A 22548-nucleotide genomic window follows, 5' to 3' on the forward strand; every position below is an offset into this window, starting at 1 on the left:
TCACGCTGGCTCCACAGAGATATTTTAAAACTGACTTTAAGTCAGGCAAAACCTTGAGTGGACACCTTTAGTGCACTAGACACTAAATGTACCTAATTTATGATTGAATTACCTGATTTAAGTTTCAGTGGTACAGCCCTGCATATAAATGTGCCCAAAGCTAACAAATTAAATAGCAAAACACAGCAAAAAGTCTGAGCATTCTAGCAGTTCTTTGGAGAGATGCCAAAGTTTAATAGCACAAACAGAATAAATAAACTCTATGAACAAATCAATTTTTCAAAGGTAACATCTGTTCTGCACTGGCTCCTGGTGTGAATAGATTCATCTGTGCACACATACAAGTGGGCTAATGGGATTCAGTGTGCTCCAATACCCATCAGCACGCTTTGTCTTCATCAAAAACTCTAATGTGCATGAGACTCCAAGAGTTTTTCTGAAACAAGCCAAAACTCTTATACCTATTTTGCAAACTGTTTCAAATGAATCGTTACATTAATCCCATAGAATCAAAACCTGAGGATATTTACTCAGAGATGTAAGCAGATAAAGGAGTCTGAAAATCTGTCTGAGAGAAACTGTTTCCCCCTGGTTCCAATTTTTAAATCTTGTGCATTTGATAGATTCCCAAGACTTCGTAAACACCAAAACTGTGCTGTGCTAGAAGTCATGTGACTGCTTTGGCTTATGCTATGCTTCCCCAGTTTAAACCAAATTTTCTATAGGGTATGTGACACAACCTAGTTATATCAAATATAAAGAGAAGGTACATGAAACAAGTTGCAAAAAGGATCTTTTATCTTTGTTTTATGAATTCTCTGAAGGAGCAGAAGTCAATGCTTTAGCTGGGTAGAAATTAGACTTAATATTATGCTATGCATAAACACTATTTAAAACTTAAAACTATTAATCATGCCTTTACACAGCTCCATCATAAAGATTATAAGGAAAATGGTGGGTTTAGAGTGTTGAGTTCTTCCTCAATACTTCAAAATTGCACGTCGGTTTCATTTCTTTTCTATAACTTTATTTCCCACTACGACTTTATAAACACCCTTTGATGCTTTATTTTGTTTTTTGACCCCAACATAATTTTCATCAAATTTTGCTCACAATGTAAAGTTATAGTGTCCTTGTAAACACAAGCCTTGCTAGCAAATTAATTATTAATATGAGTTGTTCATTTAAGGACATATCTGGACATGATGTTATTCTAACATCTCCTGGGAGCTGTGCAGTAGAGGGGAAGGAAGCAGGATCCTGCAAAACCTAGAAAAAGAGGCTGGGTAGACTGGATCAGAATCTTGCTTCATGTGTGATAGGGCAGCTTCACCTTCCAGCAGCTGCTGCTCCAACAGCGTTGCTGCAGTGCACAAGGAAAGCTGAAGAACTTGGCTTGTTCCTACTCTCAGCTAACGCCTCCTTCCTGCCACTGCATCCCTCACATTTCACAGGTGAAACGCACAGCTTCGACCCAAGGCTCGGCAGAGGCTGTTCCCACTGCAGCTGGTGACAGAATGGGGCATGCAGAGGGCAAGGAGGGAGGGAACAACACCATTTGGCCATGGTGAGAAAATACCTAAGCTCTGACACCACACTATTAAGGAATTTTCAATTTCAACCCAAATAAGGCTGTGATAAGCAGCTGTGATTGACAGCAACATTAATTCAACTGTAGCCAGCTTCAGGATCAGATAATATTCAGCAGCAGAAAGAAAATTGGCACATTAATGCCCAAAAGTCAAAGAGAAACTCATTTTGAGGAAATCACTCCTGCACTGGGTAAAAGGATACTGAAAGAAAACAGAACCAAAACAAACAAACAAAAAAACACCAAACTGTTATTTCTTAGGATTTGTGTTTTTACTTTTTCTAATTTTAATTTTGATCTTTAACTGTGAGTAGGCACCATTTTAACTGTAAATCTTTTTTTATACTTAACATTTGGGGTGAGGTGTGGTGGCAAATGTGTCTATAAACATCATGATAGAAAAATCTTGCACAATATTAATGAAAAATCATCAGCTTCTTTTTTATTATTACTCCTATACTCTTTGTTCTCAGAACAATCAGTAACAAGCTATAGGCTCTGCTGTGCTCAACACTGCACAAAAACCAAAGCTTTCCCACCCCTATAGGATAGCAACCTGAAAGACATAATACCATACAGAGATACAGATAATTTCTTTCTCTACCTCTATCACATAGTATATTTTTAATATAATATTATACTACTTTAATGAACTTAAACTAGTTAACACTTTTCTGAAGTATTTGTCTAAGAAAACACAGTGAAAGTGAGAGGGACAACACAGAACATGCTGTCTGGAAAATGTAATATGTAGATAACATGTGCTAAGATGATGACAAACAGAGGTAGAAGGACAATTCTTAATCCTGAGTAAGAAAGGAAGGATGGAGTGGGAGTTATCTGTGAAAATTATGTCAAGCAGAAAACCCAGGGAAAAAGGACAAGAAAGAGTGAAAAGGAAGAAAGAAAAGGAAGAACATACTGTGTACATGAACCCCCTGGCATCAAGAATGACAAATCATCACCAAGTCTCAAATCTAGGGCATAAGTCAACAACCCCTTAAGCAGGATCTCGTTCTTAATAACAGCAGCACACCTAAAGGCTTTGCTCTTCTTCTAAAGCTGCAGTGTTTCAGCTCCAAAAGGTAGAAAATATCTCTACTATTTTCATTTGGCATGCAATGTACACTATGGTACAAACCAACATTATCCACAAAAGCCTATATTTTCCTTCAAAACTATTTTGCTCAGGTTTGAGTGATCAGTGTACATGCTACTACTTTTTCTAGCCACCTGCCCATTGAGGGCTTTGCTCACCTGCCAACTCTCCATCCAAACATCAGGAGTGAGTACAATATGACAAGCTGATGACTCTCCTCTCCTAACCCCTTCGTCTACCTTGCTTGACAGAAGGTCAGAATCTTCCAGTTGCAAAATTCACCCAGTTAGGCTGTTCCTTGTCCCTTGTTATCAGGGACTCCTCCAAGTTCACATTAATTTTCATGGTATAAGCACAAATGCACATGTAAAATAATTTATCTTGGCATCTATAAGACAAAGATCATTAGGGCAGGTTTAGAACTGGAGGAGGGAAGAAAGTGAATCACAAATGTATTTCAAAACAATCATCCCTTGATTACCAAAAAAACATTCAAAATGGAAATGTTTATAGGAGTTCAAATAGCTTTTAGCTATTTGAACTCCTATAAAGCATTACACTGCCAATGAGAAAAATCAAACTAATATTAGTACTGGCATTGTGTATTTGAATTTTCTGCCCTTTGCTAGGCTGCCCCATAATGTTATCACATACACACACACACACAGGGGGATCAACCATGCCTTAACTGAAAGTCAAACCCTGCAGGTACAGACCATGCACTATTAAGTAAACCAGAATGACTTGATATAGCAGAGGCACAGATACTGCCTGGGAGCTGGGACCTGCCAGTCTCAATTCCTCAAGGAAACTGCAGAGTATTTTCTGTGCACTGCTGAAGCGAGGAACAGAGCGTGAAGTGGATGTAGCTCAGCAGGTTACGGCCAAAGATTGAATGAGTTCTCTCAGGTTCCTCGGTGACAGAACTGAGATGCGGGCAAATAAAACCTGACACACAGAATCTCAAAATGATGATAGGTCTGTTCTAAGTTCCATCTCATCTTTACACAAACACAGAAGCCTGATTTAACCATTCAGGCAATGTTACTGCAGCCATAAAAGATAATCTGCTGTCATCTTTTCTCTCAGGATAAAAAGTCTTCTGCTTGCCTCTCAATATGATGTTTTAAGAGTTTCTTTGTCAAAACTCTGAGGTCAAAAGAGTGCTCTGCTATTAAACCTTTCTGCATCTTAAATTCCTTCCACTTCATGTGTCACAGGCTCCTTTCAGTTTGCTCACCTGAGAAGGTTCACAGGACAATGCCTCAGTGCCCCAGAGTGACAGGAGAGGAAACACGCACATCTCAGGCACTTCTCATATGTCAGAGTGCTTTACTGTGAGTGACAATCAGTGTGATACTGAGAAAAACAACTAGAAATAAGAAAATCAAGGAGGGAATGATACAGAGAGGGCATAACATTTTATAGTAAATGATATTCACAAGCACAGCAAAGGACAGCCATGCAACACCACCAGATTCAAAGCTCTCTTTGCCAAGACTTGGGCCTGAGGCACACGCCTCATGCTCTCTCTTCCCTTTCTAAATGCCCTTTCTCAGATGACCCAAGCTGGCTAAACTGGAAATTAATTTTTTATCTGTCTTCAAATGCATACTATTCCCTTTTGTCTCTCTCAAATAATAATGTCCCGTGAGGCAGCGCACCTTATGTGCCTTACTTAAAACTACATCTATAGATTTGATTTGCTACTTCAACCTTGCCCAGCCAAACAGTTCTTATCGAAGACAGATACTGGTCTAATCTGACACAATTGGCTTTTGTTAAAAACACATTGCATTTTATCCAATTTTCCATGTAACTCCACGTCCTTGAACTACCCTTTTCCTTCAAAAGTAGTTCAAAGACTTTGTTAGTAGTGAGGTCAGACATACATAGCCATCCTCAATCCAAAGTATTTACAAATCTCTGTCCTTGACTACTATCATAAGTCAGACAAAGCTGTATTAAATGTGATGGTCAAATTTTTTTGAACTGCAAAATCAGCTTTCAACTAAATGAAAAAGCCCTTGGAAAAATTTTGACTTTTCATTGAACTGTCTGGCATCTAAACCCAGAATTATTTCCTACTGAGAAATCAAAGATATTTCTATTATAAAGGATAATTTAATGTCTTGCAGAAATTTAGGTCAAATCCCTCACTGATCAAACAGCTTTCCTGAGAGTGGACCAAGAACTACTATGAATAAATCTGGGACAACACCCACCATCATGCACAGATATATAAAATAATAATTTAGGAAGGGCCAAGCTTCCTAAATAATTTGGCATATACACCTCTAGACTGTAGACAAGAGAGCTCTTGTGTACTATCTAGACATGTATAAGCCAGAAATAGCAGAGGGAGCTGCTCCAATGGTGCTGTGGAAAACAATTACCTACAGAGTGAAAAATACATATTTTTAGTAAAGGTTTCAACCTCTTGTCTATGCCATTGATACAAATGAATGAAAGGAAATTGACCCTTTCAGGTTATTTCTGTGGGCTGAGGAAGCATAGCTAAAGAGAGGCAAGCTTATTTAAACCTTTCATGACATGGACACCCACAAATGATCGTTCACACACCAGATATCAGCTACTGCCACATTATTAAGCCTTGTGGACAAAAAGCTGATGAGATTTCTGGAGACCATACCAGTATCTCTGCTGGAGTTCCCTTAGCTCCCCAGAAGATGAGCACTGCCCCTTGGAGAGAAGGTGTCACAGGCAGAGGCACTGGGACCAGCCCGTCCCAGCGCAGCTCCCTCCCTCACTGCTGCATGCCGGGCTCCAGCCATGCACAGCTGGTCACACACAGCTTCGCTCCGGCTCCTCGGGGAGCACAGGGACTGGCACCACTGGCCAGGCAGAAAGGAGGGAAAAGCAGTCCCTGGTCAGGAGAAACAGAGACTGTGCAAAGCACCAGGATAGGAACTGGAGGGCACAGGAGTGAAGAAAGGCACAGCATGCAGAGATGGGCCTGGCTATCCAGGGCGATCTATGGCCACACACTAAACTGTTTGCTGTAGATACTGCCACTGCCTGGTAATTTTCCAGCTGTTCACCAGGGAAACATTCATCATCATCATGTTCACAGAGATTGAGTCTACTTAACTGGGCTTTAAGTCAGCTTCTGTGACAGTACTGAAAGTATCTATTGCCAGGATACCTATTTTGTTCAACACCTGCAGTAGAATAAACATTTGAGCCTCTGAATGCCGTTCATCACTAATGTTCTGGCTGAGATAGTGCTTTCCCTTTGCACCTTGCTAACAACAGTTCTGGGGAAACAGAGGAATCTTTGAACTGGTGTCAATTTCCACAAGATCTACAATGCAATTTGCAGATTTTTTTTTCCAGAATAAGAGAGAATAGTTGATTACTGTAATTGTATTCTTCTATGTTAGAGACAGGAGTTTAACAACAAGAACAAAGAAAAACTACTTCAAATCTCAATAAATTGCACAAAGCATTTTTCTCAATATGCTAAATGAGTTAAGTGTTGCTTTGTTGACAAACTTCAAGCTAATATCTATAACTGAGTACAAAGCCAATGCAGGATTGTAAAACTCATTGAAGAACTACAGGTTCACACACAAAGACAATGAAGTGCTTATTCCACTGCTGGAGAACAAAGAGGATCCAAGATGATGTGCTCCTACAGAATGCTAGCAAGATAAATGAAGCAGAGCTAAGTAACTAGATACGGTTTAGCAAGTGTAGTCACACAGACATAACCCAGGACAACTAGGAACAACAAAATAAAATGTAATAAGAAAACTGAATATTTTCTCAGATACTCAATCAACTAACTTAGCAGAAGGGATTAACTTGAAGTACTTTTATGGCTTTCCTAGCTACAAATACCTTCTAAAGTTGTTAATTAAATTAATAAAGCATGAATTTTAGGCTGCACATGGTCTTTTACATTATCAAGTCTGAACTCCTGACCATCAGACACTTAATTTTCATCCTGTATTGATTTCAGAAATTCATGCAGGACTTGTCAAAGATGGGAAAGAAAAACCATGATCTCAATAAACGTGTTCCTTAACCAAATCATGTTCATAGAATAGCTACACCTGCTCATGCACAATATTGCTGGCTTTTGTATTATGAGCAGCTCATGACTGATACCCTAACAAGTGACCTCTCCCCCTGTAATAAAACACAGCATGAAAAAAGCCTCATGCTCATTCATGCTGTACTGTACTTTTCCCCACCTCTATCACAATCTGTATTTGTGTCGGGGGCAGCACCAGTGTGTGTGTGCAGTGTGCAGGCAATCAAAACAAGGGACTGATGCCAACCACAGAAGTCACTTGTCACACTTGCAAAAATCTGTCTTGTTCCCACCCACGTCCTGCCCCATGTTTCTCCAGCTTTGCCCATCACATTTCACTGTCCCCACTCACAGCTTGCCAGCATTCACAGCTCACAGGAAAGCCTCAGGCCCTCTCAAGACAATTGTCCTGCTCCAGACTAGTGCAGGGACAGGAGCAGGGTGATGAGCCATCCTGGCTGGAGATCTGGCATCTGCTTTTCCTATTTCTGATTTATATTTGCTAAGTTGCTCTGCTGATCAAAAGGCGGTTTAATCTCTTAATATGTATCCTCTGTTCTGTTATTTTAATCTGGCACTGTTCATAAAGTATTCTGGTTTATCTATTCAGAATTTTAAACTAATATTAGAATAAATGCCTCATATTCCTTTCCACGTTCACTAACCTATTTTATTCTTAGGTATGTGCCACAATTAATTATCCTCATTTGTTCTTTGCACTAGAATTTCCATACCTCTTAGGGAACATTATTTTGTGAGGGCTTTCTAGCAGGTCTCTCTCTGTATTAAAATATCCTTACAACAGCAAAGATCTGGCTTGCCAGAAGGCTGCTTTCTTTGGATCACAGCAGAACCTATTCCTAGGCAATGTGTCTTCACATCTTCAACACTGAGCCCTCCCCTTCTTAATGTGCTTTCTTTACAAACCTATTAGAGAGTTCCAACTTCAATCAACTAGCTAATTGTGTCTGTAACATGGGTTACACATTAGAAAAAGCTGCTGGAGAATCCAAATGCAATCCGTGGACCAACCTGCTCACAGGAGTAGAGATTTTCAGAGGTTGTGTTAAACTAAACAGACTTTCTATTAGCAAGACTTTACAAAGGTTCTTCTACTCTCAGCAGCTCAGCACAGGGAGATGCAAGGACTGCTTATTTTAAGCCAGTCCCAGCACTTCTTACTCATTACCAGTCTGGCCAGAAGTACAACATGCTACTTAGTAAAATACACTCCTGCAAAAATGCCAAACCGTGTCCTGATCTTGCCACACAGCTTTTGAATCTACTTCCATATCTGGAATGAGCATGGTTTCTCACAATCACACAAAAAGCAATGCTATATTTCCATGACTACACTGTATGTTCTGCAGGTGCTGCCAGCTCGCTCAAAGGCTTCACCCAGCACAGCTCATGTTGGGATCCTGCTTTTACATTCCACAGGGACACACACATCCCTGATTACAAGTTCTGTTTGTACACTCATACTGGGCTAAGAGAGTAGCACTCCAGTCTATCCTCACTACTGTACCAGTCTTCAAAAAGCTTTTCCAGAATTTTCCTTTTCCTTGGAGCTACTGTTCCCTTCTGACATGACACCAATCTCGTGTTTTATTCTTTATACCAATCTTCTGACAAAGAAAGAGAGATTCTATTATCTTTATACAGATTTTCTTTTCTAAAATATATAGTGAATTATCACTTTTGTTTCTATTTTTTTAGAATCCTTACGAAAACAAGCAGGCATCAGAATAAAAAGAGACATTGTTCCTCCAAGACTTCTTCCACTTTTGTTGCTTGTCCTTCTACTAAATTCTGCAAGAAAAGAAGTTCTTTACAGGAATTTTCTCATAAGGGATTGTATTTTCCTTTCAAGTTGTACCTTCAAAACTCTGAGAGCATTCTTTGACTTGTGGCAATGCAGAAGCTGGAGATTTCTCAAAAACCCTCTCCACAGATCTGTGAACTATTTTAACTATTATTATGCTGCTATATCTCATGTATTTGATTAAATATCTCATCTGACTTCTTGGAAAAATGCCTAATAATTATTTTTCTATTGGAACATAATTTTGGTGCTTTGGCTTTAGCTCTCCATCTGCATCACCAGAGGCCCGTAGCAGGACTATTAATCCAGCTGTTACTCACAAAGTTCTAGCAGCTATTTTCTTGCCTTGCTTTCACTGCAGTATTTTAGTTTGAACAGAATGCTGCCCATTGGTTTGGAAAATCTTGCTCACATTATTCTCTTGTTACCTTCTACCTCCATCATGTTCCTGGTTCCAAGGTTCTCCTGTTCCAGGATAGAGACACTACAACCACTGCTATCCTCAGGAGCTGTCTTGGTGCAGATTCATTACCTGACATAATTTATTGATGAAAGGTTTCTGAAAGCTTTCACTTCATTTGAATCAGACCTTCTCTGTTCTTCTCTGTGATATTGAAGTAATTTACTTGATCAAAATCGATTTTTACTTATATTTCACTGCATTTAATTGTTAAGGTTTATTCTCCCTGCACCCTGCAAATGATTAGATTTGTGGTGCCACTGGTATTAAACTATCATTAGCAAGGGGTGTAACTGCTGCCAGTCCACATTCTTCACACATCTGCTTTCTGGCATACTTCTCTGCCAGATGGTGATGCCAAGGATAATCTCATGAAACAATCTTCCACACAGAGTGCAGAAACCCCTGCTAACTTGCCTGTGCTTCTAAATTAGTTCCCTCTGCCAGCACCAGGGTTCAAGTGTTTTATACAAAAGCTGCACTTCAAGTGAAGAGCTTCAGAGTGATCTCACCTGAGGCAGCTGGCACCAGAGACTTTCTAAGGCTTTAAGGGTCTGTGCACAGCCAGGTCACAACAGAGCTCATCCTTTCTAATGCAATAATTTATCTTACTCATACCAATGGTATCTCCAGTTCTGTAATCATGTTAAATGTACCATGTACAGAGGTTCCTCCTCTGCAGGAAAAGAAACCCTATTGCCAAACTACAGGCAGAGCAGTTTTGGAATGTCCTGAGAAATTTCTATACCTTAAAACATGCCAGGAAATCCTTTTAAGTTTTCTGAGGTCAAATTTCTTTTTATGAATCCCATGTTCACTCAGGTTTTCACTAGCTAAACATTTTTGAAGTTTTTGCTGGGTTTGGTGCCATACTTCTTACACAGAAATTTATATGCTTTTTATCTTTCTTTTTCTTCTAGATGTATTTAACTTAATGTTTTCTAATTATGAAAACGGATGCTTTTTATACTCCTAGTTTCCTTGGTATGGAGGACATTGTGTTTGATTTCTTATATTTTGCCTTAGGAATTCTATATTCTCACCTTCTGAAATGAGATTCATTTCACCAAGTTTTAGATACTTAATTATTAGGCATCTACATCTAAATGAATTGTTTAGACTGTTTTACAGTCAAGAAAGGGAAAGAAGCTCATCCTAACCTCAATTAATTCCAGTTAGTCTTATCCTTCAGTGCTGGACTTAATGGTCTTGGATTTGGCCATTTCTCTTTGCTGATGAAAAAGTAAGACTGGCAGGCTAGATGTCTGCCTGATACCTGCTGAAAGGTGTCTGAAAATAGGGGATACCAATGATGTCAACCTAAAATCACACACATTTTTCAGAGAAGTCCCATGCATGTCGTGAGCACCGATGTCATTAGTGCAGCAGTGTTGCCTATTCACTGTGTGTAGCTGACTCTTATGCATCTCTGGTGGTGCTGTTTAGTTGTTTGTAAGTTTTTTGGTATTTTTCATCTGATTGGTTTTGATTTTGGTGGTGGAGGTGGTAGTGCTTGTTTTGTTGGGGAGGGTTGGGAGGCTATTTTGAGGGACTGTTGCTGGTTTTTGTCAGATGAAGAGTAATTTTCTTGTTATACAACTGATGGTAGGGAAAGTTTTTCTTCTACTCTTTATCTGCCTCGTGTAGTCTGCATCTTCCAAACCTTTTTCTAACGGTAATTTGTCTCTTCATATATTCTTTTTTCATCTTATATGAGTATTCTTCCATCCTTTGCATGCTTTATCCTTCCACTTTCAAGAGTAGCTGCATTACCACTCATCAGTTATATAAGCAGGTTTCCATTTAGGTCTCTGATTTTTACTTACATGGAGGCGTTATATTCAGGATATAATAGACTTCAAATAACTTGAGTAAGATGTCTCAGTTTTCTGCTCTGCCTCAGGGAGCTAACTACAAGACTAAGTAGTGGTCTAAGTAACTAAGATTGTGGTCTGCAAATCCCCCAGACATTTTACTCAGCACACATAAGAGAACAAGCCACTTCTCAGTCTGCAGCTACTTATAAATAAAAAGATGTAACTAAGATTGCTTTCACTAACTTCCTCCATTTTGCCCACATCTCTGCAATGCTTCCAGTTTCAAAGCTGAAAGCAGCAAATTTTTAGCCCTATTCTGCAAAAAAAGCAGAGTTAATTCTTAGGGTTTGACATTACATCTGGATCTGGAATTTAAGTCAGACAGACTTTCCCATACATACACATTGAACCAGATCTTATTAATACTGATTTTCATTACTCTCCCTTCTTTCAGACAGGAGAAAGACAAAGACAGAAAAAATGAATCTTTTAAAAAAAAGAGACCTGATGATTTGACTTTGCAGAGCTACAGTATTATTCCTTTCATCCTCAATTGTTTAGTATTTTAAGTTACAACAGTAGCAGGCTTTTTAATTTTTTTTAAACCACTCCTTGAAAAGATTTTAAAAAGTCACAAAGGACTAGAACAGAATTTGCTAGTAACAGCTATAAGTTAAAATTAAAACATAATTTATACCAGATTTAATGATTTCTCCACAGCGCAGATTACCTTTATATGTAAAATCACCATAGATCTCACAGGTTTTTCAAACACACATCTGTTATTCTAACAATTACATCTAACATCACCATTACCCAATTTTTCAACCAGTCTATACTGATAACTCCCCATCCTCTACAAATTCCATGGTACACAAGAGCATGTAGAGCATCCTCTCCTGCAAGAGCCAGGAGGAGAGCTCCCTCTAACACACCTCCCCTCCTTTGGGGCATTTTAATCTGCTGTACGTGCACTCCAGAGCTGGCGATGTCTCCGTGCCTCCCCAGCTCAGTCATGCACACAAGCTGTGCTCTTCAGCACCCCAATAATCTCAGTCAGCTGTTAGCAGGAGTCAGCCACGTGCACAGCTCAGCCAGAGGAAAGTTTCATGGTTTGCCTGCTCCCAATCAAATATAACCAAAATGGGAATGTTTGCTCCTTAGGCTAACACAACTGATACCAAATAATCCTTTAAAAAAAACCACACACAGACTGAACTCTAACAAAGAGCAAAATGTGAGGTCCCCTTATTACAAAAAACAGATTGAAAAAATAGAAGTGACATCTTTACTTTCGTAGCTTTTTTAATTATATTTCTTCATAAGCACAACAAAAAGTAATATTAAAAAACTCATAAGTAATCTACAAATTGAGACTCCAAAATATTCACAAAAAGGACACTAAAACAAAAAGCTGAAAAGCTCAAGAAATCTTAAAAACATTGCACAAAGGATGGATTTGGGGAGTGGTGACATTAGCTTCTAGAGATTCATGCCTGCAGCAGAAATGTAGCACCTAGCAGCAGAATAACAAACAACATATGTAACAATTGTGCACTTATAGAAGTATGACATAAGAAAACAGCCTCTGAAAAATTCTTCTATGCAATTTTGATTAGTATCAAATTCTATATACTTTGTATCTAGATACAAAAATCTAAAGATACAAATATAGAACATACAAATTCCTATACTTTGGGGCTTTTTAATAGTAAATAAAGTGTGAGCATATTTTCCTTTGAGGAGGATGGGATTGCCTTCAGTTACAGAGCCCCCATTATGTGATGAGGCAAAAAGCAAACCACCTTTGAGCCAAATGCAGGGCTTTACAGAGCTGCCATGTTTATTTCCACCTGGGACCACAGCTGCTGCTTTGTTGAAGGGGGTGGGTGGGGTGCTTGGGTTTGAATTTCTTTGTTGTTTTGGTTGGTTTATTGGGGGGAAGATGTCCCCCCCAGCAAGTTATTTCTCTCTTACTATAATATTTTTCATAGCAGAGCCACAGTTGGACTAGGACTCTGCTCCTCCAACAAAAGGAAAGTGAACTCTGAAGTCCAAGTCTAAACAGCCACAACATTTCTGCCAGAATATCTTTCTCTATTTGAACATGCTAATGCTATTTCATCAAAAAGATAGTGATTTTTGCTAGCATCCTCAAATTTTGACAGAACTTGTCAATTAAAAGAAGTGTGGTCACAGAAATTTTTAGGTTCTGATTTTTTGTACTAGTATTAAGTCAAAACTTTTTTCTACATCTTCAATTTTTTGTGTGATGGAAAACCTAAACATTCTGCAATATAGCTAATAGCAGCAGCATTTCTCCTCAGATTTATGTGTGACTTCTCACTTAAAAATATGTTTTCAGGTTACCTGTATCTTTGTGAAGCAGGAGCTACACAGGAGGAAGATTTCAATAATAGATATTTATTTCAGACAATGTTTAAAAAAAAAATCACAATTCCATGGTTTGGTTCCTGATAAATCCTCATGAGATTATTTTTAAATACATTGCACTTAGAGCAAAGAGGACATCAGACCAGTCAAACTCAGAATAGGCAGAAGCTGAACCAGGACTGAGGAAACAGATTTAGGTACTGAGCCTGGTGTCAGTGAGACAGAAAGGGAGAAGAACTGTGCCTGGCAAGATTGAAACTGCCTGGGCAAAGGGATGGTAAAACAGCAATGAGGCAAACCAGGGTAAACATTTCTGGGTATGTGAACTGAGAGTGGAAGCCAGGAGATCAATGGGAAAATAGGTATTTGATATAAAAGCAGGGCATGGTAACATTCCTGCATTATACATGCATTAAAATTCTGTGCACATGCCTGTATTGGCATCCTTAATCCAGTTTCACAACTCAGAAGTCGCCACTTCTCCAATATTAATAACATTCTTTAAGACAGGCAGTTATGTAGTGTGGGTGGGCTGTGCTGCCCAGGGAGGGCTGGAGGGCAAAGCAGCTGCCCTGCTGTCTTCTCCCCATCCCTGAATGGGGCAGGCATGAACTTGGTCTGACTGTAATTTCCCTGTTGTGCCAAGAGGTTTGCACTTCCTTTCTCCAAATTTTTAAAGCAGCCTTAGTGCAACATCTACCTTTTTCTATTACACTATTTAAATTACATCTCCCTGGAGATGCAACCAGAGCAGCTGGAGTGTGATAAGGCTTCTTGCCAGCCTTAAAATGCTGTAGGACCCACATCTGATATGCTTTTGAAATGCCAGCACTGCACACAGATTTTTCTTCCTCTTTTATGCTGCCCTAAACGATGTGGTTATGTCTGTAATACTATAAAGCAACTGTGTCAACTATAAAGAGGAAACATTTATGGCATAGGTTATTAAAACAATGAAAAATAGGCCAGTGCAATTTAAGTTCTTTGAGTGGGCTGAATAATAACTAGTTAAATAAGGAACAAAGATAAATAATTTATTACAGAATCAACACAACAAGCACAAGAAAATTGCATTCACTTTAAACTGCATCTCAAGAGGCTTCAGAGCAGAAGCACGGACAGCACACAATGAATGTGTCAGAGCAAATGCAAAATGAAGGGGATTTAGAGAACCTGTTGCAAAATGGAGTAATCACTCAACTTTAGAATGTCCACATACATAAATGCCAGCCAGTTAAACACACCAGACAAAAGTTTGTGCTAAAAGTAGTAGTGGCTCAAGGGACTGAAGATTTCTGTGGTGGCTGGGTAGATTGTCTGCTTCAGCACACAGTTCCTCCTACTCTGTGTGGTCAAGCTCTGTGCTAGCACGGGCAAAACCAGGACTCATTTTTACAGAGTGGGATAAATGCTCATTAGGAAATTATAAGGCCACTTACAAGTAAGGCCTAGCTCAGACATCATCAGATTAAGAAAGGTAGAGTAATACTCATCTTCAATTACTTATTCTGGAAAAGAATGAAAGAACAGAGCAGACAGAACTCAGTATAATCAAATGCAGCTTCCCTTACAAGCCTGTATTTTTCATGCTCAGTCTGACAACTCAGTTCAAACAATTCAAGTTGTTTGTAATAACAAAGCAAATATTCCCAAAGATTAAAAAACTAGAATGAGGCTTGTATTTCCATTTTGGCCTTTTAATTAGGTTTTTCTGAAGTGCTGAAAACAGAGCAACTCTAATTAATGGCTTTCATACTTTGCTTTTTAATAATAGCTCTTAATAGCCTGGCAGTTTGGAGGTTTCAGATAAAATGGGAATGGCTCAGAAAAGATTGTTTGGCTTGATTTTATTCTAACAGAAGTGAGACCAATCTAAATTTTTCCTACCACAATTAGACCTCATGAGATTCTCACCTTGATCATGGTTCAGATAAGAATTTATATTAAGATCTCACCATCTTTTCTGAAGTAGACTCAATTTTTCACACAAACTCAGTATATGACCTTGGGCGAAGAAATCACCCAACCTTCCGACAGATGCAGCTTAACTTTTGAAAATAAATACAAAATGTGCACGTACAAACACCACTATGGAACAATTTCCATGTCTGTAGCATATAGGACACAGCAAATTATTTAGCCTTTCAATTTTTAACTGAGATTGGAAGAATATTTTACATCACTTCAGTATAAAGATTTTGTATTGTGTGTAAAGCAGTGATACCACACACAGCTAACAATGAAAGAAAAGGAGGCACTGGTGTGGATAGGCCCAAGGCTCAGCGTTCCTTCCTCAGTGTTTCTACAATATTGCTGCAGAACCTGATTCACTTCTGTTACATTTGTTCCTTTCATGTTTAAGGAGGCAGAGAGAAAGATTGGGGAAGATGGCACAAGCAAGAACGCAAGAGAAGGAGCAGGGGAGAAAAAGTGGGATGACAAATCAATGAAGTAAATTTTCCCTAGCAGCAAAAATAGCTGACAGATCTGCTTCCCAAAGAACACTGAAAATTACTTTGCGAGTAAAAATGGCAGAGAAGATAAGGCAATTTGAAGGACTCATGGGAGAGCTGCTATTGACAGACACGCAGATGATGTAATTGCTCAAGATGAGCAGGTTTTTCTTTTATCTCAATAAAGCACTTCTGGATAAAAAGATTGGAAAGTCAGGTATGAGACAATAGCATAAAGTCTGTTCCTAACTTACATAATTTTATGTAGAGAAGAGTTGATGTATGAAGTGGAAAAGAAATGCATTGAATGTTGAAGATAAATATTACAGAGAAAAACTTACATGCACTCCCAGTGATAAAGGAATTTAATATTTGATGAAATACGCTTTGTCTGTTAAAGAAATATATTGATTTTACAAAAGGCTAAAGATATGTGTTTAAGAAAACATTTGCACCTGTTCTTATATAAATTAGCTGGTAGAATGGCATCTTAAATTGTCCTTTTTACTCTTCTGTGTCTTGCTCCAATCGTGATTTCTTATGCAATTTGATCAGGAGACAATCTAGTATACACTTCCTGTATTTCAGCTCCTGCTGCATTATGTATGCCATGACATTCCCTCCAGCCATTCTGATAGCCTTTCAAGACAGGCTTTGAGCATCATGAGTTTGGGTTTTGGGGGAGCTTTCAGGTTGTTTTTTTCCTGTTACTGGAAAACATTCAACAAGACTGATGACAGGTGAATGTATGCAGTAATGGGGGAGGTGGGGGGATAAGGATATAGTATTTTATATTTTTCCATTTAGTTAGATTATTTTCTTGTGCTTTAAAATGAAATTTCTAAGTGTAATAGAGCAGCATGTTGCCGCCAGTATCTCTATTGCAAATATCCTTTAACAAACCTCACAGATATCTAAAGCCTCTCCTAACCCACGCTGGGCCACCTCTCACATCAACCTTGCCTGAATGGTGCAACCCTGTGGCCAGGCTTCTTACCAGCCCCAGGGCATATGGGGTAAGTACCCAGCTTGATTCATTGTGCTCAAGGTGCTAGCCAAAACCTGCCACTTTAGATTGAACACTTCAGTACAGTCTCCTTTCTAAAACTTTTTACTCTTAATGCTAAGAATTACACAATTTCTTCAGCTGTAAAGAAGACAACGAGGTACATTTTCATGAATGGCCACTAAATACTATGAACTTCAAATGTGAGTGATATATTCTAAATAATTCATCCAGATGCTGAAATATTGGCTCCCCATCAGCAATATTTAAGCACTGAAGTTATCTAAAACATCTGAAGGGTAGGTTATGTTCCTCAATGCTGCTTGAGAGCAGAACATGGTAAGTAACTATTGGCTTTAATCAGCAAGATGGTAAATGAACACCTGAGAAAATAAGCAAGTAATGAAACAAAATGAAAGTGAAATTGCATCAGAGTTCTTGTTCGTTTAAGCTTTAACAAAAATCGCCCTCAAGAGTCTCTCTTCCACAGATCTTTTTCTTTGTTTGAATACAGGACCAGCTGAAGGACGGTGACACTGTTTATATCATCAATAATGATGAATTGACTGAAAACTATGAATCATCTGCTCACATACCAGTGCCAGCACAGGACAGCACAGCCTCCATCCAGGCTACAGGCAAGGAAGATATTCAGGAAGGAGACCTAGGATTAGGAGGATACAAACTCCAGCTTCAACACACTGCAGGTCAACCCCAGAAGAATTCATTGGCATGAGCAGTGTAATGTTAATCACAAGAAAGAAGACAGAAACAATGAAACAAAAGATCCTGTTATGTAAACCGAGGTCAGAAAAAATGTACTAAGCACAAAAATCAAAGAAAATTTCGATTTCAGCAACTAAATGCCTGCTCCTCCCAGGAAAGGAGTTTGCTATCATATCCATATATCTACAACTATATGCAGGTTTTATGACTGTAGCAGTTTTAAGGATAAAGGCATAGGGCAGTACCAGCCCACTGTAAATCCATTACAGTAATGTTTTGTCTCAGCGCTTGGTTGTACTGTGCCCCTCACATGTACACAGGCCTTTGAATATCACTTAGAGTATTCAGTAGGTGGAAATGGAGAGAAATAGCTTCCTAACATTCTTGCTCACATGATGACAGCTCTTTTGTACAACTGGTCTTGACAAGATCCCCACATAACTACTCAGTAGCTATTACATTTATAAGGAAGAAGCAGAAGATTCCTTATCCAAGGAGTGTGTGATCTGAGTATGCTTAAAACATGCATTGCAGCACCTCAGTCTTGATAGATAAAGCCTCATGCCCACAGTACAGACTCTTCCTGACATCCAGCCAAATATTTGTTTTCTAAATGCACCTTATAGCCTGGTCCACAGAGGGTTTCACTAAGCTGCCACAAACTGAACACTGATACTAGGAGACATCGAGGTGTATGAAATCAGCAACAAACACCCTTCATGGCAGCACTGAATGGGCAAAACCACTATTTAAAACCAGTAGCTGCTCCAAAGGCATTTGTCATTACAGCTTGGCAACACACAAAGCTTAAATGGGGGGAAAGGCTTTGTTTTGAAAGATCATTCTGAACATATACTTTTATTTAAGAATTCAAATGTTTCTTTTTTTACTGTTTAAGAAGAATTGTTTCTAATCAAATATTTCTGCTAAACAGTTATATCTTCAGACTGCCTGCTCCAAGGATAAATTTGTCTGTCTCTCTACTTATGCTGGGCACTCAATGTTACACTAGAAATGAGGACTGTGGTGGTTAGATACGAAAGAAAAAAAATCCACACCACACAAGAGAGGTTTCAAAGTGTTCATTGTTCTGCATAAAGACAGTAAATGGATAACCAGCTGCTCAGCCATACATACAGCTGGCTGTCAAATACTGTGAAGCATTAGTTCAGATAGCTTTGGCACACAGCAGAGCTAAGCAGTGCAAAACCAGGGACAGAGCCAGGCTTCTGTTGTTAGAGCTTGTGCCTTTCCTCACAGCAGAGGTTTCAACTAACTATGCATGATGATGCTCCTACTAAGAAAGTCAAAACATCAGGAACTTTTAAGGAAGATCATTCTTAGCATATAAAGATAATGGGCAAGAAGAAATTTGTGATCTAGAAGGATAAAAATCAAACTCTCTCTATTAATATTCCTAAAGATGAATAGGTCTTAATTTCACCAAAAATAAAACTTAGAATACAAATATAATCAATTTTCAGTCATTATTTTCCAGTGTAATTAATTTCTGGTTATATGTGACTCTAGAACAACCATTTTAAGCATAAATTTGAACACAATGGAGTTGTATGTGCTGTTACAAAAGATCAGAAGCTTAAACCAGCATTTTATTTTTTCCTAAACTCTAATCAAGAATCTTCAAAGGGCCTTAATCCCCATGTGGTTTAAAACAAATAATATTCAGGCATGATAAGTTCTTGGAACTACTGAATTTCCAACTCCGTGCTTTGCTTTGTTTAGCTACATGGGCTGGGAAAAGACATGCAGCAGCTTGCAAGAAGGGATGGAGAATGGGTAAGGAGGGAAGGTTTTGTGGCCAAGTACTGGGAGACAGCAGAGAACAGAGGAAAGAGAAGCAGGCAGACCCGGGAGTGAGGTGAAAATGTGGCAACACAGCAAGAAGCTCTTGGGGTAGGCGCTAACACCATCCTGACTTCAGCAGCCAGTTTCAGGTTTCAGCCTCTGGAAGTACTGAGGGCATGTCACCAGGCTTACTAAATTTCTTGAGAAGCATGGATTCCAGTCCTTAGATTATACTGGAAATCAATAAAGTGCTGTAGCATAACGAAGATGCAAAGCTGTTTTTCACAACTGCAACATGAACTGGAAATTACAAGCTCTTCAATAGTTTTGCTCTTAGATTCTACTCTGAAATGCATCCAGCAGCATACTGTACAGGGGCTTACTGATTGATTTATTCATTGTGCCCATGTCCAGGCTTCTCACATTTGTACAATGATAAATGGAGAGCTCTGGGGTCTGAAATTCTGTTTATAAAAAAAGTCTGCAGCGAATACTTTTCACACTGTTCTACCCCTATGCCTTAAAGGGCTACTTTACTTGGTAAAGAAAGTCATCCCTTATGACAGACAAGTCATACTTCACATATCACAGGTCAGATCTTTGTGCTAAGACTACCAAAGAGGCTGAATCAGTGGTCCCAGCAGGAAGGGTATTTATCATCTGGGATCATGCTTAGCAACCAAAGTATCATTGGCTTTTAGGAAAATTAGCAATATGAGCTGCAAGCAAACCTGAAGCTTCCGCTAAATTGCAATAAGAGTCCCAATTGTCTATTACACTCACCATTTCCCTATTTTAAGATACTCTTTTCATGACACATAGCTCAAGACAGTAACAACATTAGAACAAATGACATATTTGTATTCAAGAAAAAATTACTGACAGCTAGTAATTCTGCATGACTGTTTAAACAGAGTAATGAATGTTAAGAGAGGTCTTCAATGTTAATTTACAGTTTATACACTGGAGATTTAAACTACTCAATATCACAGAGTGTGTGTCTGAATGTGCAAGTTATTCATTATAAATATGAGGCCATTCCTTCTATCTGACTTAATCTAATAAAAGTCTGCTTGGAAAATGAAATGTAATATATATTGTCAAAAATGTGGTGACTACATATTCAAAACAAAGGCCAAAATGTGAGGCAAGGTGGAAATCTGGAATACTACTAAACCTTTCAGGTTTCAAAAGTAATAACTAGCATTTTATACAGAACTATGAAGAGCATTTTGCTAAGTTTGAAAGCAGTGGAACAAATCCTGGCTACACAGCAGAGCCAGTCCAAAAAGAAACTCTACTGAAAATATCAGATCACTATGATAAATTTCACAGAGACGTGCAATATTTGGTAACCTCACTGAAAACAGGGGCCATTGGAAGTAAACACTTATGTTGCTGTGTTAAAAGCTTAAACCTTTCAATCATAACAACATAAAGGCTATCTCCAAGATGATGAACCCTGTGTACAACTTCAGCAGGAAACTAATTGCCTTGAAGCCCTGAGAGCAGTTCTCACCTTTTTAACCTAGCAACTTATTCAAGTGCCTTGCTGAGCTGGTCTCTTTCCTTTCTTCCTCTATGTTTTGCTATCAGCCATCAAGAAATGTGAGCCCTGTAACATCCTGAGTGCTGTGTAGATTTGGGTACAACATAAATGCAACAATATTCAGATCTGTATTTTAGATGCACAGGAGCATTACACGTGTGCTTTTGAAATTCTTTGTTTTCACAGAGATTGAGAATTCCTAGGATACAAATATTAATTATAAACTTCAGAGAACCAAGACAACATCCTAAAAGACACTGCAGAGATTGAAAAATACTACTTCCAATTCTAAAGACAATTGTTTTTCCCCTACTTCCTTCTAGCAAAGTGGAAAATTGACATCTTAAAGCAAACCCGTTCCGAGCATTTTAAATAACTTAATATAAGGAAGTTCATCTCTGGCAATATAATCCCAACAGACATGAGTTCTGCGTAGTGAACTGCAAAGGATTCATCAAAATTTTATTTTAGAAACTGTATTTCAGAACTTGAAAATTCTCCAGTTAACCCAAATTTTGTAAGCAAATATTAATTTATCCCACAGCCTTGGTCCCATAACCTATCAGTTTTCAGATCATGAAACCTCATCCTTCCTTGGGCTCAGTAATTAGTTTTTGTGGTAGATATTACTGTTCAGGCGAGTTAGACAAAATATTTTTCCTTGAATACTGGTCTATTGGTGTTTTGGGATTTTTGCTCTTGGCAACCTCTTCATTTTTTATATCATGATCATATAGTAGAGTGCAAGTTTCTGAACAGCACAAAAGAAAACTTTGCCAATATAGTAATTATCTCTCTCTTTATTCATGCCTTTCAAGTGATTAAAAGAGTAAGACAGCCTAGTGCAGTGATCAGTGCAGTGATAGGCATCAGCCAGGTGAATATCCCCTTCAACAGCCTGGTGGTGCAAGTCATACTTCCAGTCTTAAAACTGCCTACTCAACATCCTGGCACATCTTGAAAAATGCAGACTAATTCTTAAAAACCAAAACAATGTCAGTCAGCCCCATGGTGCCAAACTATGCCCCAGGTTTGTCTTTCCTCTGTGAAAAAGGGACTTTCCTGCAGTTACCCCAAGGTGTGTCAGGTGTCCATCTCCACCTTTGGCTCTGCATAGGCCCAGCAGTGCTAGAAAAGCCACCAGCCAAGACCATCTCATACTTCCATGGAATGCCACAGGAAAAACCCACAGGCTTCGTGTCTCCACTTAGGAAACTGGAATTCCAATCCTTCCAGCTTTCCCACTGTAAACAAGCACACTGGCTTCCTCCCACAGCAGCCCACCTGGCTCTGGGCAGTGTTCCCTCCACACACCAGGGGAGGCAGCAAGACGTGCAACAGGAATGATTCTGCTTACAAATAAACCTTTTTCTCTCCACCAGTGTCAGAGCAGAAGCTACATTTTCCCCAACTAATTCAGTGTTACTGGTCAACATTATTACCCTACAAAAATCATATCTGAGGTATGCAAGAACAAATATTGTTTCAGGCCTCAGAGGCTCCCAAATCTGAGCACATCAAATTAACATCATCCTTCTGAGAACCCAGCAGAGCTTGAAATTCTGGCGCAGGAAGCAGTAAAGAATATCCAGGAGCGTTTTGCAGCTACTGTTCTACATCATTATTTACCACAAAGCTGTCTGCTTCTGGTGTGCTACAGCAAAAGCAGATGGACATAAAAAAAGTATGGGTACTTTATTGAATAAGGACATGAGACTAGATGGAGCCTTACATCCAACAAGCTAAACATGGAAAGAAATCA

The 22548-nt window shown here is 38.9% G+C and overlaps 1 protein-coding gene across 1 annotated transcript in view; it reads left to right on the forward strand.

Annotated features, from left to right (window-relative positions):
• Window positions 1–20284, forward strand: part of SLC9A9 (solute carrier family 9 member A9) — a 184187-nt gene extending 163903 nt beyond the window's left edge. The window contains exons 17-18 of the mRNA XM_053986275.1: window positions 16610–16715; window positions 17220–20284. Of these exons, the coding sequence (XP_053842250.1) occupies window positions 16610–16715; window positions 17220–17441 (328 nt within the window). The 3' untranslated portion in view covers window positions 17442–20284. The remainder of the gene's footprint in view (window positions 1–16609; window positions 16716–17219) is intronic.
• Window positions 20285–22548: the final 2264 nt, after the last annotated feature.

Source organism: Vidua macroura, chromosome 10 (assembly GCF_024509145.1).
Source record: "Vidua macroura isolate BioBank_ID:100142 chromosome 10, ASM2450914v1, whole genome shotgun sequence".
Classification (NCBI taxonomy): Eukaryota; Metazoa; Chordata; class Aves; order Passeriformes; family Viduidae; genus Vidua; species Vidua macroura.